The following is a 15744-nucleotide window of genomic DNA, read 5'->3' on the forward strand; positions in this document are numbered from 1 at the left end:
CCCCTACTCCCCTTCCCCGTTGGTTCTCGACCAGGTGCGGATTAGATCCTTGATTCTTTTTTAATTCTTTCTTTGCCTTCGCACACACCCCCATCCGGTTCAGCGTGACCACGAGGCTATGCTATGCTAGCTTCGTAAATCACCCGACGGGAGCTGGAACTGTTTTTGATTTGACCTACTATCTGGCCGGCTTCGACTCCGCATTGACATCCTGGTCACTTTACACCACACACACACGCTCTCACACACAACTGCACTATTCCTTCACACGCGTACACACACTTATCCTCTTACACTCACATCCATTCTGTCCTCCCGTACATACTGGTGCTGTGACTGTTGTTCTTCTTACGTACTTACATACTGCTTACTGCCATTACTTACATACATACCGTCCTGGCAGTCCTCTTTCCAGTCTTACATACATACAACCTGCCCATACATACATACGACAGCCACTACCACAGTTCACACCCCCCTCCTCCACTTCTGAAGGAAGAACACCCCTGCTGCCTGCTTATCCTTGGCCAAAACGACCCGCGGGACGTGACTGTCGACTCACATCATCCTGCATTTGTCCTCTCGTCTCCCCCCATCCTCGTTCCGTCGTTTTAAAGCAACAGTCCTCGCTCACTCGTCTTTACAAATGTCCACCAACCCCCACGATCTCAGCGACCCTAATCGACAGGGTCAGTATCCACCACCTCAGTGGAACACTAGTCAACCCGAGGACAACCCTCCGGCGCACTATCCGCCAGCTTCTCAATACCCGGTATGTCTAGTCTTGTTTGATAATAGCGGTTCTATGAATGTTTTGGGGAAGGAGGAAGGCCGGTGGTGGGGATGCTGTTCGTTGCGGCCTTCGCTTTGCCTATCTTTCCACCACTCGATCTCCGGGTCTTTCCCTCTCCTGTCACTCGATCTTCCAGTCCTAGGAGACTTCCATTGAGTCATTGCCCCTTCACCCAATCCCTACTAACAATGATTCCTTCGCTGCAGTATCCTCCGGCTTCCTACCCTCCTCCGTCGGCCGATCACCAATATCCGCATCCCCCGCCGCAGTATCCAAACATGGCTGCTATCCATCCCCACGTTCAGGGCCCGCAAGACCCATACCGTCTTCCTCCTCCGCCTTCTGGTCCCTATCGCCCAGACGTCTATGCACAGCCGCCCCCACCACAACCTCAGGTAGTCTATCAAGCTGCCGCCCCGCGTCAGCGGACTGCCATTGCTTGCCGTTACTGTCGGAGACGGAAGGTATGTTCATTGGGGAAATTACCGGTTTTACTTTCCGACAGTGTGGGCTAACACGAATTCTGCGGGATTTGTAGATTCGTTGTTCGGGATTTGAAAGCTCTCAAGATGGGCGCTGTAGCAACTGTATCCGGTTCAACCAAGAGTGCATGTTTACCCCTGTCTCATCGCAGGCGCAAGCCTTCGTCCCCGCCCATGCTGCGTATCCACACCTGCGCAATCCGCAAAACCAGAGAGCTGGCGGCCCTCCCGTCATGCTATATGGAGCGCATGGTCAGCCGCTCCCGCCTCAACAGCAACCTCAAGCCGACCCGACTCTTCCACCACCTCAAGGAATGTACAACTATCCGGGTGCCGCTCCCCCCCTTGCATCAACCAATGCGCCGGAGCACGTGAGTCACCAAGTCCCTCTGTTTGTTAGTTTATGTTACAATCAGGACTGATCATCATCGATTCGCAGAGAACTGGTGGCCGTCGAGGCTCTGGCTCTGGTTACGACTATCCCGATCCTACAAACTTGGCTCCGGTAATACCTTCAACCTCAGCATCAGGATACCAAACGCACAATGCCCCCAGTCCCTACTACCCCCCTCCGCAGCATGATCGCCGCTCTTCTCCACAAAGTTACCCCTACGATGGCCGCCATACGTCTTCGCCCCACGGTTCGCCCTACCCTCCCATGCATTCTGCTCAGGGCGCAATGACCCCTCCGCCCACTTCCACGCCGGGTGGTTCGACTCGTGGAGGACTCAATGTGCGTGACATGCTGAACCCAGGCGACAGCCAGGGTCGCTCCAGCACCGATAGTGATATGCTTAATGCATTGAACCGTCGGGGTCTGAACCAATAAACATCTGCCCCGACAATCTAAGTGCGCATGTGATCACGTACTGGAAGAGTCACATGCAAAACTTGTTGCCGCGTGGAGGAGAGAGTCGAGGGTGGAAGTTGGGGCGGAAATTGTCGCTTGTGTTGGTTATTGATGGATGCGCCAGGTTCGTGTGCTGGTCACACATTCTTCCACATGGCACGGCCAACGGCTTGTTACCCCGTGCGCTGATTCGGTAGCGGCCTTCATTACTGTTTCTTAGGCGGGTGACGAGACGAGAAGTATGACGCAAGAAAAGAAAAGCAACGACATGTGCAATCTGTGAACAAACTCTTCTTTCTGATTGACGCTATGGATAACGATGATGCTGCACGAAATCGTGACCTCGGATTGCCGGTGATCCTTCTCAACAAACAGTCCGCCTCGGATTTGAAGGAAGCAGAGGCGGTGAAACAACGCCGTTTGCGCAACATGGGAGTGATTTGCAGTGATGATTACTCTTAACAACCATTTGCTCCGACGACGAGGCCATGGAAACGAGACGCAAGAGTTTTATGAGCTGCATGATTTGACTACGAGAATGTCTGTCTTTGGTTGATTATCATGTGCGGTAGACGGCATGTGCGTTTTGTCAATATTGCGGCTCAAGTCGACTCGTGCTGTGCCTTCACAGTCAAAACCTCGCACATATTTCTTCGCCATGCCATTATTTTCTATCCAAGACAAACCCACGGCTTTATACAGTACTCAGGGTAAACTATTAATGATTTTTCCATTATCAGCTTTACGAGTTCCATTCGTATACGGGTGCAATTTGATGCCCCTTGCATTTACGAAATACTCGCGCTTTGCAAGTCGGTTGCTCTGGAAAGAGGTTACGGAGTGGTATGATATCATCAGTTCGACAATATGTGAACTGATGTGGCAGATGCCAATCGCGGGTTTCCTGTGCCCATTTTTCTTGCTTACCACTCGTGTTTGTCCATGGCCAGAAAGAAGATTCCGATGCCTTTCATTCGCCATCCATCACACTACGATCCGACTTCAAAATGCGGATTTCTGCTCGCTTGTCCTTCGACTTCTTTTCCCGGCGCATGAGTGATGAATTTATTTCAGCCGTGGTGTCTGTCTCATTTTCTGTGTCGATTCAAATTGTCCCATTATCTATCTTATCGACGCGTCTCTGTTTTCTTTTCCTCTCTTTTCTTTTTCGGGTGGCTATCTGATGATGCGCTTTTTTTTTATGGTCGACATCTGCTTGGTTGGCTTGCAATCGTGTTACTTCCACTGTTTGTCTCACCCGGAAGTTCATATCGCGCTAAAAAGGAGGCTCTATGTTTTTTGCTTGGTTGTAGCTTATCATCGCCGCATTGGTTTCCTTTACTTTTGTTCCTTTCCTTTTCTATATCACTTGGGAGGCTGTCTGATCAACATTTTATCCGACTTTATGAATTCGCAATCATGCGTGCCTTGAATTTTCAGTGCATGTTCCATTCGATCCAGCATTTGTGCATCTTGTTTATTTCCCCTTTCTTCGAGTTCTCCGTTCCCAGATGCTTATGCCTATTTATTTACCTCTATTCATCGATCTATGGTTCTGGTACTACGGATACTTTTCTTTCGTTAGATTCTGGAATGGATAAATTCTCTATTCTTTACTGCCGTGGTGGCTGCTGTATCGAGTAATGAGTTTTTTATTGTCCGTGCTCAGTGGAAGTAATGTTTCAGTGGCTGTGAGAACGGGTCTGAGAGCGATGCGCAGGTAAGTGAACATTAGCCGAAAATTCAGATACGCTTTGAAGAGTAGGAGCAGTCGTAGGTCAGGTTCGAGGCCAGCAGAAGCTTTTTGCCTATACAGCTGGACATGGCAAATCCCCCCCCCCCCCCCAAATTCTGATCTCTCTCTCGTGACTTCCTCCCCTGGACTTATCTCTTCTGGCCGCAGCTGCCTGCCCCAGACTACCTTCATCTAATTTATACACGGACAACAACCATCCCCGTACCCGAACTTCCACTTGGGTATTGTACCTCCTGCCTGTCTGCCTGCCTGCCTGCTCAACCCGGCAACGGGTGTACTGGAAAATTACTTGTTCACATGTTAATATCCTCCCGTCAGAATATCGGCCCTTCCCCGCGTGCTTCCCTACCCGCCGTCACCACTTCCCAGTTTCTTTTCAGCTTAGCTTTCCTTCGACTTGGACTTTGACTTTGTGCAGCATGGGGAAGGGGATTCTGTTCTTTCCGTGGGGGCGGGGGTATAACTAACTGTCTTAGCTAGCTAGCTAGCTAGAAAGAGGGGAAGAAGTCTGGCGAACGCGGTATGGGATCGCTCGGCTTGAGGCTGCAGTTGGTGGGGGTGGAATGGTGGTTGAGATAGTGCAGGGTGCATGGGTGGTATAGGCTGATCTTTTTCTTGCTTGGGGAGGGGGGCGACGGTTGGGGGCCTGTCTTCGTCGTGCCAGCCGGGGACAGCCCTCGTCCCGTCCTACTACCTAGTAAGAGCCTTCCCTTGCGCGAGGGGGAGGGTAGGGTAATGCATCAGGTAGTGTACAGCTTAGGGGGTCTCGCCTAGATGGTGATGGGTGATGGGGTGATGTTATGTTATGCTTCTTGGAGAAGCGGGGGAGGGGGGAGGGCTCTCCTTCTCTGCCGGTTTGATGATACTCTGGGCGGGGCGTGCTTTTGAGGGAAGGGTGCATGGGTCGAGGATGTCTTTGGCGCATCTTGTTCAGAGATGGGCGGGGCTCCTTGAAAATAAAGGAGTTCGATTGAGAATTAAGGTAATCGAGTGCTTAAGAAACGACAAGCTGGGATTCAGGAGAGTTTATTCGACAAGGAAGAACAGAGTACGCTAGATTCAGGTTGAAAAAAGGGGAGACATGAAGAAGGTATGAGTTACGGTACACTTGCAATTGGGGTAGTATCAGTATCAGTATCAGTATCAAAAAATCCCTGTGGTAAATTCACAGTGAAAACGTGGATGCAGTGGAAGCTGAAAGAGAAGAGAAGAGAAGAGATACAAAGGAAATCAAGACAGATTCGCTCACTCAAGGTGTTAACATGGGAGTATTCCAGGAGCAACGAACGGCCAAAGGGGAAACCTGAACACCGGGTCCTGGCCGGCAAGCTGAAAACTATGGTCTTTAGGATGCATGGCGGCGGCCTGAGGGCTAAGGAGACAAAGTGACTCCTGGTTTTGTGGGAACTGAAATCGTTGCTCAAAGTGAATAGAAGTAAGGGCTTGAAGGGTTGGAATAGAATAAGATTTAGTATGAAGCGTGTTTTAGGAGAAGTGTGGGGAAAGTTAGAGAATTTTTTTGGAGACTAAGATTCTGGGAAAGCGTCCAGAATCCGAATCATCTCCTTCGCTCGGGCCGGGTCTTCCACGAGCATATTGCGTTGCTCCATGACCATGGAGAGTGCGTCAACAACTTTGTTGAAGGAGGACGCTGCTCCCCTTTCTTGTCTGAAGCGGACAAGACTGAGGTTCTCTTGTCGGCCGTGTTCGAGATAGGTGCAGAATTCAGCGGAAAATTGGACAGGTCGGAGGCGGAGGACTGTATGGGCGTCGCCAGATTAGTCCAACTCCATCGAGGCCAGGATACGGTTTGAGTCAACTTACAGTTCGCTTCACCGACGGTAGCATAAATGACACGTCTATCACGGTCGAGGTGGACATCCTGCATGCCATATTTCTTCCAATCCCTGAGGATTCTGTGAACGTCCTTTCGAGCTTTCGTGGTGGACGTGTTGAGTGCCACGACTCGAGTCGCGGGCTTGAAGTGGAACACTCGGGCAAACCAGTTTTGGCTTCTGCCTGGATTGGGCGGCCTGTCTGGGAGGGCCTTGCTGTTGCTGTCACTGGCATCAAAAGTGTGCTCAGGCTGCTGGGGCTGTTCCAGCAACTGGTCTGTTTCTACGCTTTCGGGTTCTATGGCTGTTAACTGCTGTCAGCAAGAGCTATGGAGCGTTGAGGGCAAGAAAACTCACCTGATTCCCGGCTCTGTGCACTTTTGCTTGTTCGCCGGTTAATCAGTCTTCTAAAAAATCCTGTCTTCGCTTTGGAGGGTGACTGCTTCTCAGTCGAGCTGGATTCGCCATGTGTCGCGAAGAGATCCGTTGGCGGATGGACCTCATGTCGTATCACGGTTTCTGAGCTGGGTTGTATCGGACGGATATGTGCCGAGTGTCTGGACCCCTTTTCGATGTTAGAGGTGTTGTACTTGTTGGGGAGCCAGGACCATTTCCTGTTGTCTGATGTTCGAGTGGCGTTGCGCCTAGGCGATCCAGGATTCTCCGCGATAGGATCCAGCTCGCAGGGGATGCGGCTGTGACGAGAATTCACGGAGGCAAATCGTCTGGTAGGTAGGGACCCCTGATCATTGTCAGGGGTCATCTTATATCCATCAAGTGACTGCCGTGTTTCCTGTGGAAGTACGGCTTGGCTCTTTTGAACCGGTAGGTGCCTGGACGGTTCAATTGACTGGACTGAGCTCTGAGGCACCATGCGTATTGTCCGCTTGCCGTCCCGGCTTGTACGGCTAGCAGCGTAGTCGACATTTTTTGGCTGAGGAGCAGCCGTTCTTTGGCCGTCGGAGGGGACTATGACGCTGTTGCGTTTGCTGTGGTGCCCAGTTTGGTTCGGAGGCCGGCCGAAGGTGTCAGCAGAAGCAGTAGAAATGGGACGTGCTGATTCGGGTCTGTCACGTTGTCGAAGTTCATCCTGCTCAATCAGCCTATCGAGGTGGCCTATTACGGCGACTAAGTAACCAGGAATATCTTCATTCCCGCCCTTAGTAGAGTGCTCGATCAGCCTACGTCGAGTTTCAGCTAACTCTGCAACTGTGTAGGGCTTTGGTGATGAGACGGGAGGCAGTGGCTTTGGCCGACTGTTGGACGTCTTCGACTTTATTGTTTGTTCCGAGGCTTCAGGGCTGGTCATGGACACTGAGGTTGCAGGGGTTTCCGATCCAATGCAAGTGCTCGTATTCGTGCACGCGGTGGAAAGTGAACTACCGTTGAAAGCTTCCTCACAGATTTGGCTCAGCTCGTGGGACACCTTCCGCGCATCCTCCTTCCAAGTGAAGTCAGTAGTTCGCAGCTTCTTCATTTGAGGGCAATTCTTGATCGTCACACCCGCACTTCGAACGACGGTTGGCTGAGCCGGAAGCGTCGGACTGCCATTAGTATCTGTAAACGGATCGTCTTCGAACTCAGATACCAAACTCGCGTCACTGGAATTTGCTTTGATCTCCCGGGTCCTAACCCGCGCGGTCTTCGTCCTGACCGAAACTGATCCCTGGGAGCGACTTCGAGCATGGTGAAAACAAACGTTACGCTTGTAACTCGCCGATCGCGGCGTCGGAGTGCCATACAGAGCTCGTCGAGACGCTTGTGAGGCTCTGGACTGAAACGACTTCATCGATGCGACTTTCAGTCTCTTTCTGTGGCTCACTATAAACGGCGAGCTTGGAGGGCAGTCTATTTCCTGGCATGATGACTCCTGGGCCACCGTTTCTGGCACTAGAGGCACGGGGGGTTTCTTCAAGGTCTCGACTTCGTCGATGCCGTTCCGGTAGATCGTGATTTGCGCAAATTCGGCCTCCTTCAGCGATATGTTGTGCTTTGGAGATCGGAACGGATCATAACTCTCTACTGTGGCACAAGACATCGGCTCTCTGATTGATCTTCTGGTTCGTATGCCTGTCTCTTTGACCGACGCCTGGGATTGTTTCCTGGAGTGGTACTTGGCATGACTGTTTCGTTTGTAGGCACTGCGCTCTTCCACTCGCGATATATGATGATAGTCGCTGGCAGAGTACTCCAGGGCTTGGCCTTGGTAGTTTTCCAGCTGCTCGTTCCGGAACTTGACCAATGCATTGTAAAACATTCGCTCGTGGGTAGGTCTGAAGTTGTATAACAAGTCAGTCTAGGGGTCACTGCTAAGTAATGATACCAAGGATTGACCTACTCAGGACACAGAATTCTCTCGATCAGAACCTCTTGGTGAACATCATGCCATAATGTTTGAAGGTTCCTTAACAAATCAGGGTCAACGTCCTGTCTATGAGTGATAGGTTCACCACACTCATCGAAGGACAAGGGCGGAGCGGGTCCCACGTAGTGATTCGCCATCGCTTGGTGGAGCTTCTCATATTTCTTCAACAGAGGATGCGCCCATATTCCTTGCATGTTAATTCGTTCTTCGGGTCTTTTCTGCAGGATCCGCCTGATGAGATCAGTAGCCTCGAGACTCACTTCGGGCGGTATTTCAAATTCTGCTTTTTTGACCAGGCGCAGGGTATTGGACAGATCGCCTCCATCGAAGGGAAGGAAGCCAGTTAATAGCGCATACAAGATAATGCCGCAGCTCCAGATATCTGCCATATCCCCACGATACCTCCGGCCATAAATGATTTCCGGAGCAGCATAGTGCGGACTACCACAGGACGTATTCAGCCATTGATTCATGGGCTGAAGAGCGGCCATCCCGAAGTCAGCCAGTTTGACATTATGCCAGCTGTCTAGCAGGATATTCTCGGGTTTGAGATCGCGATGGCAGATGTTGAACCGATGGCAGTAGCCGAGGCCTGCGATGATCTGCCGGAATAATCGCACTGCCTCTTCTTCCGGTAATGGACCATGCTTCTGCACGTACTCGAACAACTCTCCTCCTTCGACGTACTCCAGAACGAGATACCTGGTGAAGGAAAGTTAGCAATCAAGCAGACAAGCAGACTTGCTGTACCTACAATTCGCCCCGATTCTCCCAGACATCATATAGACTGATCACGTTCGGATGCTCGATGAGCTTCATGATCACCACTTCTCTCTCCAGTCCTGATGGAATATGCCGCATGCCAGTTCCGCCAAAGTGACCTGCTTTCCGATCCATTCCCGCAATACTCTCACTCTGCGTCATTGCTGCCGACTTCTTCGACACGATCTTGATCGCTGCCGTCTGACCAGTGAGTGCATGCTTCGCCCATCTCACCCGACCACTTGCGCCACTCCCGAGAGTCTTCCCTAACTGCCATGGTCCAACATGCGTTTTGCGCTTTCCTCTGTTGGAGGCGGTGGATGTGGCCGAAATAGTCGAGTGTCGGTTTGTTGCAGCCCGTGAATCGGCCACGGGGGTCGCGTAGTTCATCTCCGCATCGGGTTTGGTCGACAATGGACTGGTCACAATCGACATCGGCATTGGCGAGGTAGCTTGGTAGTATCGTCCTTGCTTCATCTGCTCCTCCTTGTCTTCTCTAAGGCTTGGGTATCTGTTGATTCTTGTTGTAGCATCCATCAGTGGGGTCCGCATCATCTGAGGACTCAGGTAGATTTGATTATTCTCGTCCATCTCCCCCCGTGTACCCGATTTAGCACTGCGAGATGACCTGCCTCAGGATTGACATTTCAATATGATTCTGAGTGTAATTCTCCGAGACGTCAATCTGGTCGATCAGGGGAAGGTAGATCCTCCTGACTTGCGCGTGTGAAGTTCAAGCACAGTGAGACACGGACTGACGCGAGGTGTTCAGGTCACGTATTCGAGACGGCAAGATGGGGTCTTGGGGGACTGATCACGTCGGCGTCTGTGTCTGACTTGTGAGTGATTCAAGCGGGTCGAAGTGGGTGAGTGTCGCGTGCGTACGAATGTTTGGTTGGTAAATTTCCCGGTCGACTGTCGTCTAGCGAAACCTCGTGTAGCACATGTGGGATGACGACCACGACGCGACTTTCGGACGATGATGCAGGCGGCGATAACGGTAGGTAAGTGAGTGGGTGAGTGGGCGTGCAGCGTGACGACTGTTGTTACCATCGATGATGATGTTGGGGGGGGGGAAGACAGGGCAGGCACTCGACAGTATACATTGCAATGTGTGTGTGCCAGCCAACTTTTCGCTGAGGCGCATGCCCCCGGGGCACATTACTCGAAACACCGGAAAAGCCAAACAAACACAGGCCTATTCACTTGGTCTGGAGCATACCATGCAGAGGCAAAGTCCGTGGAATGACCAATAGGTTGTGTCTGGTTTGATGGTGGATTCTTCTTGATTGGTTGGTATTGCCGCAGAACTGGGTGGAATGCAGCCTCTGGCCAATTCTCGAGGCTTAAATTGAAGAGATCACTGGAGGTATTGCACAGCATATTGAGTGCTGAGTTTGGCGAAGTGGCTTGATCGCTGGGTTGTCTACTGTCACTCTATGATACGAGTTACTCGCGCATAGCGAGTTGTTCTGTCGAATCTTCGTCGGTGGAAAGCCTCACTCTACCTAGTAGTTGGAGGTCACCCACCATTCGCACCCTACTGATTATTTGGTCATTCCTCCAGAACTCCCAGTGAGCTCACTTCAGACGAAGAGGGGGGAGGAAAAGTCTGAGTGTTCATTTGGGAGTTGCTTGCACATTCCAGAGGTCTCTCCCTTCGTTCCCTACAACCAGGGGTGCCAACTCATGATTGGAGAATAACAACATCGCTGGGATACATACCAACAATAAATCCAATTGTGTCGCTCCACCTCCTTCATAATACTGCTATGAAGCTTACAATAGGGAAACTTGTGCTTTCTTGAATTTACGTCCAGATGAGGGGTAATGCGCCTTCGAGCAGGCGCCCTTTCACTCATCCAATCGGAGTTCTACTGCATGCATGGACTGAACGTGCACCGCCAAATCTGCTGGGGGGGTTACTGACAGCTCCGAGAAGAAACAATCGCGCATGCAAAATCCGTGCTCGCGGCCGCGGGGGTAATCGGCCCTGTTGCCTATCCAAGCCCCCTGGTCAATCATATTACTCAGTATAGATAACATCTCATAAAGACGTTGAGACATCACCTAATCTGGGCCGTCTGCGCATATCCGCGTCACTACCAATGCTCCTCTCCTATCTCCGCCTCTTCAACATCCACCCCATCCACAAACCACCTACCCTCCCCATTCCCATCAGGCCCGATCAAGACATCGTTCCCACTCATCATCCGCTTACGCATCTTCCCCGTCTCGCGGTCGAAGGTCCAGTCCTCCAGCCCGTAGCAGCGCTTCCAGCGCAGCCCATCGTCCGCGTCCTGGAACTCGTACCAGAACTGCACGGCGATCCGGTCGTCCGTGAACGAGAACAGCTCCTTCCGCAGGCGATAGCTCTGCTCGCGCTTCCACTTTGCGGTCAGGAACTCGACGATGTCCGCGGTTCCGGCGAAGAATGAGGTGCGGTTGCGCCAGATGCAGGTTGGGGTGTAGGCCTGCGCGACTCGGACGGGGTCTCTGGGCGGTATGTAAGTACAGGAACACTAGTATCTACGCTGAGGCAATGTTTCTTGCATGAAGTTGGGCGCAAAGTTCTCGTCTGAAGCACATTATCTTGGGTTTCGGTTGGCAAGATGATGCTGCCCTTGACGTAAAGATCAAGAGTGAAGGAAAATCCTCTGATGCAAAAGCAGAAGATGAGAAGGGGCAAGCCTCAAACCCTACGAGGCAGGCTGCAGAGAGATGGAAGGGGTGGGATGAGTCTCCCTCAATTTTCGCAAGCAAGGGGGAAGGGGTGGAAAGCAAATGTGTATGTATGCATGATGATGCGACTCCCTTCATGCCTGCGTGGGCGTTCTTCTGACAAGAGTGGAGCGATCCCAGGTATGACACCGTTTGGTTCACCACAGAAAAAGCATCTTGCCAGCATCTTGCCTACTATACAAGAAGCCCCCGAGGGTGAAACAAAAACAAAGGGCATCATTAATTCGAGCCCTACCGACAGCTGGGACCAAACGTACTGGGAATTCCACAGGTTCTGGGCCGCTTTGACCTTCTTGCGAGCAGATTCCTCGGTGAATGGTGGCTTGATGTCGGCCATTATTTTTGGTAGTTTGATGAGCTTGTTTTTTTGTGTTTTTTGTGCTGGGATGTCTTGGGATAAGAGATTCGTGGTTGATGAGGAGCACTGCTTATACTTCTGGAGGAGGTTTGTTGTGGTTGACTCGTGATGACGCTTGTGGTCATGTGATCGTGCTACGTTGGCTGGCTTTGTTTTGCTGGGTCTGGATGTCAGATTTTAGTCGGTGTTTAGTGAACTTGCTAATTCGTTTGGGGTAGACGGGTCTACTACGTAGAGATGGATGATAGGGCCGTAGAGTTCTGATTAGCTCTGCAAAGTGAGATGAGGTAGTAAAATGGTGATTATCTACGTGTAGAAAGGTTGTTGCTTGCCGCCCGCCTTATCTGCCCGCCAAATATATATCACGCAATTATATAGTAGCATCAGCATGCATCAACCTCAATTCAATGGCAAAAGTGAACCCAGAGACTCCAAGGATCGGGATTCGGTCACTTCATTTAGCTAATAGAGATCTAGTTACTTATTATCATTCAAAGCATTTTAGTTTCTAGGAGTTGCTCAAATATAATCACGGCAGGCGCGGACGGGGCCGTCGGTACAGCGTGGACTGCTGCCTGCATGGATGCGATGCAACTATAGGCTAGCGCATACGACCGGACACTACTCGCCGTCGACGTATATATTACTCTGTGCTAGCAACGAAATGTCAGCCCATGACACACGAAGATTTATCCTGTTTTAACATCTGAGTGCGCGGGTATTTTGCTCGAGAAAACCGGCTGGCAACCCTTTCCATCACATGATGATGCATCATCCCTCGAGGAAACCGAACGACTATCTTCCTATCCCTCAGTTCCCCATCCCACCATCGCCATCAAGCTCGTCACGATTCGCAAAACGAGCCATCCATGCCCTCCTTCTCTTACTAGTCGGAGCCGTGGCTCTGTCCCAATTCCACCTGGACCTCCTCCGACCGAAGTGCACCAAGCCCCATCATGGCTCTCCCCATGCCGATAAGAGCCGTACTTTCAGCTGGGACCAAGTAACTATACCCCACACTTTGGTTCGATCCGCATCCTTACGAGACACAGGGCTAACCAAACCAAACCAGATCACGCCCACCAAGCACCTCATCTACCACCCCTGCTTCGACGGCCACGAATGCGCCCGCCTCGCACTCCCCATGGACTGGAACCGCACCGACACCCGGGGAGCAGCGCAGATCGCACTGGCCGTGATCAGGCGCCCCGCCAAGGTCCCCGTCACCGATCCGCGATACGGCGGACCGATCCTCCTGAACCCCGGGGGGCCCGGTGGTTCCGGGGTGAGTATGCTCCTCAAGCGCGGGCGGCACATCCAGACCGTGGTGGACGCGTCGGCGCAGCCGGCCGCACCGGGTGTGCACCCACCACCAGACGAAGGAAAGTTTTTCGACGTGGTCAGCTTCGATCCCCGCGGCGTCAATAATACCACCCCGCCGTTCTCGTGTTTCCGCGACTCGGCCGCGCGGCGCGCGTGGAAGATGCAGGTCGAGGCGGAGGGGATTCTGGGGAGTTCGGATGGGGTGTTTGATGCGCGGTGGGCGCGGCATGGGGCCTTGGGGCTTACTTGTACGCAGTCGCTGGGGGGTGCTCTGGTAGGAGAGGAGGGGGATGAGGAAGCGGAGAGCGGCGACTGGATAGGACGGTTCATGAACACCCCGACTGTGGTTGCGGATATGGTCGAGCTCATTGAGCGGCATGGCGAGTGGCGAGAGCGCGAGACGGCGAGAATTCTTGGCGAGAGGGGCTCGCTGGAGGGGGTTGTCGGCAGCAGTGAGGTAGAGGCAAAGGCAAAGGCGATCCTCCGGCGCAATCGCTGGGTGCCGGGCCAGGAGAAGCTGCAGTACTGGGGGTTCTCGTACGGGACGGTCCTGGGATCCACGTTCGCCGCGATGCAGCCCCATCGCATCCACCGGGCGGTGATCGATGGCGTGTGCGACGTCAACGACTACTACGCGGGCGGCTGGCTCACGAACCTGCAGGATGCGGACGTGGCGTGGCTGTCGTTCTTCGAGCTCTGCAACGCCGTCGGTCCGGAGGTGTGCTCCTTCGCCTCCGGGCAGGGGGGTCTGCAGGCGACGATCGATCGCTACGAGAACCTCCTGACCACCCTCAAAGCGAACCCGGTCGCGGTCCCGGCGTCTGGGGACCGCGGCCCGGACATTATCACCTACAGCGATGTGAAGATGTTGGTCATGCAGGGGGTCTACACGCCGATGGAGTCCTTCGAGCGCGTGGCGCGGTTCCTGACGGACCTCACTCACGGGAATGGCTCCGCGTTTGCGGAGTACAAGCAGCGGGAGCGCCAGGACTGGCGTCGGACGCCCCCGTGTGATCCCTCTGGTTCCAAGCCGTGTATGGTTCCCGGGGAGAATACCGATGAGGCGCAGATGGGCATCCTATGCTCCGATGGGCAGGATATTCGCGGGATCGACAAGGAGAAGCTCAGGGACTACTGGCATACGCTGCGTAACCAGAGTAAGACCGTGGGGGACATCTGGGCTGAGATCCGCTTCACCTGCATCGAGTGGAAGGCAAGGCCTGCATGGCAATTTGAGGGTAGACGCATTGTTTGTTACTCGGATTGTTTATCGAAATCTGACGTATTCTACTAAGGCCCAATCGCCGGGAACACATCTCATCCGCTGTTGTTTGCGGGAAACACCTACGACCCAGTCACGCCTCTCCGGAAGTCAGTTCGCTCTTTTCTCTCTCTGTGCCTGTTAGGATGCAAAACTAACGGAACTCTTGCAGTGCATTCACGATGTCGAAGCAGTTTCCCGGGTCGGTTGTACTACAGCAGAACTCAGTGGGAGTAAGTGCCCTAGATTTTTTGGTTGTCATGATTTTACCTACAGTGGTGGCAAACATACTGATACTCAACGTCTTGTTCTGCAGCATTGTACCTTGAGCGGTCCGTCGTTGTGCTCGGCCAAGGTGATCCGAGAATACTTCCAGACAGGCGAGCTCCCCAGTCATGGTAAGGTCTGTGAAGTGGAAGAAAAGCCTTTCCATGTTCCCGGAGTGCAGCAAAGCAGCGGGTTGTCGGCTGCCGATCTGTCCTTGCTCTCTGCTTTGCGCTCGCTGGCGCAGGAGGAGAGGTCTTTCATGAGGGCTCCACCACTGAGCTCTTTCTGAATCTGATGTTGGATTATGCTGGGATGGTTGCTCAAATTCGGGTGGTCTGAAGACCGCGCTTGGTTTATCATGGCCCCATGGTCAAACCACTTTGACCCTGTACATTCGCTTACATATGCCACTGTAAATAGGCTGGCTCTGCCTGGGAAGCACATCCATCAACGCTTGTAGTGATAGCCCCATAAGCATAGTAGGTCTATCTTAACGTTCAAGACGAAATCGGCACCATTGATTCATCTTGGCCCGGGGTTCCTGCATCTAGACACGATTTCTTAGTGGTTCTGGGCGCTGTGTGTAAGCACGTATAGACGAGTCCCTAATTATATCAGTGGCGATATGTCTTTCCTTCTAGAACCCAGATGCTGTATAAGCATAGTGGAGACAGTTGCCCCGGACTTCGACCTGCCTTAGATAATCAATCGGCTGGGATGTGAAGCCCGAGACCCGGTTTATTGTGCATGAGCGAGCATCAAGCACTAAGCTCTACATAATCAATCAGTCGTTGCGTAGTGATCTTGACCATATTCAAAGGGTCCAGGTAGTCCCGAAAGATCGCGTATTCGCAGCCACCGTTACTACGGACCGTCGGCAAGCAGCGAAACTTCTTATCAGATTCGTACCTTCTGACCCGCAGAATCAGCCTCCCTGCGGCAAAGAATCT

At 52.5% G+C, this 15744-nt stretch overlaps 6 protein-coding genes across 6 annotated transcripts; 4 read left to right on the forward strand and 2 right to left on the reverse strand.

Moving 5' to 3' along the window:
* Positions 1-370: 370 nt before the first annotated feature.
* On the forward strand, positions 371-2218 carry BO86DRAFT_247433 (uncharacterized protein). Its single transcript, XM_025667143.1, has 4 exons — positions 371-772; positions 1000-1257; positions 1332-1646; positions 1715-2218. The coding sequence occupies exons 1-4, from the start codon at positions 647-649 to the stop codon at positions 2102-2104; spliced, it is 1089 nt and encodes a 362-aa protein (XP_025522536.1). The 5' UTR covers positions 371-646; the 3' UTR covers positions 2105-2218.
* Positions 2219-2870: 652 nt separating this feature from the next.
* On the forward strand, positions 2871-3811 carry BO86DRAFT_247435 (uncharacterized protein). The gene has a single exon (XM_025667144.1). It carries the CDS (start codon positions 3185-3187, stop codon positions 3767-3769), a length of 585 nt encoding a protein of 194 aa, XP_025522537.1. The 5' UTR covers positions 2871-3184; the 3' UTR covers positions 3770-3811.
* Positions 3812-4935: 1124 nt separating this feature from the next.
* On the forward strand, positions 4936-5338 carry BO86DRAFT_247463 (uncharacterized protein). Its single transcript, XM_025667145.1, has one exon. The coding sequence runs from the start codon at positions 4974-4976 to the stop codon at positions 5268-5270; it is 297 nt and encodes a 98-aa protein (XP_025522538.1). The 5' UTR covers positions 4936-4973; the 3' UTR covers positions 5271-5338.
* A 69-nt stretch (positions 5339-5407) lies between these two features.
* BO86DRAFT_325180 (serine/threonine-protein kinase) lies at positions 5408-9434 on the reverse strand (the record flags this gene model as incomplete). Its single annotated transcript, XM_025668513.1, has 5 exons — positions 5408-5640; positions 5706-6014; positions 6074-7989; positions 8055-8783; positions 8836-9434. 5 exons carry the CDS (start codon positions 9432-9434, stop codon positions 5408-5410), a joined length of 3786 nt encoding a protein of 1261 aa, XP_025522539.1.
* Positions 9435-10718: 1284 nt separating this feature from the next.
* Positions 10719-12212, reverse strand: BO86DRAFT_393259 (nuclear transport factor 2 family protein). Its single transcript, XM_025672976.1, has 2 exons — positions 11843-12212; positions 10719-11339 (listed from the first exon to the last, which is right to left on the reverse strand). The coding sequence occupies exons 1-2, from the start codon at positions 11920-11922 to the stop codon at positions 10946-10948; spliced, it is 474 nt and encodes a 157-aa protein (XP_025522540.1). The 5' UTR covers positions 11923-12212; the 3' UTR covers positions 10719-10945.
* Positions 12213-12395: 183 nt separating this feature from the next.
* Positions 12396-15364, forward strand: BO86DRAFT_348910 (alpha/beta hydrolase). The gene is made up of 5 exons (XM_025669335.1): positions 12396-12946; positions 13016-14519; positions 14562-14637; positions 14700-14760; positions 14844-15364. Exons 1-5 carry the CDS (start codon positions 12704-12706, stop codon positions 15081-15083), a joined length of 2124 nt encoding a protein of 707 aa, XP_025522541.1. The 5' UTR covers positions 12396-12703; the 3' UTR covers positions 15084-15364.
* Positions 15365-15744: the final 380 nt, after the last annotated feature.

This window comes from Aspergillus japonicus (genome assembly GCF_003184785.1).
Source record: "Aspergillus japonicus CBS 114.51 unplaced genomic scaffold BO86scaffold_93, whole genome shotgun sequence".
NCBI lineage: Eukaryota > Fungi > Ascomycota > Eurotiomycetes > Eurotiales > Aspergillaceae > Aspergillus > Aspergillus japonicus.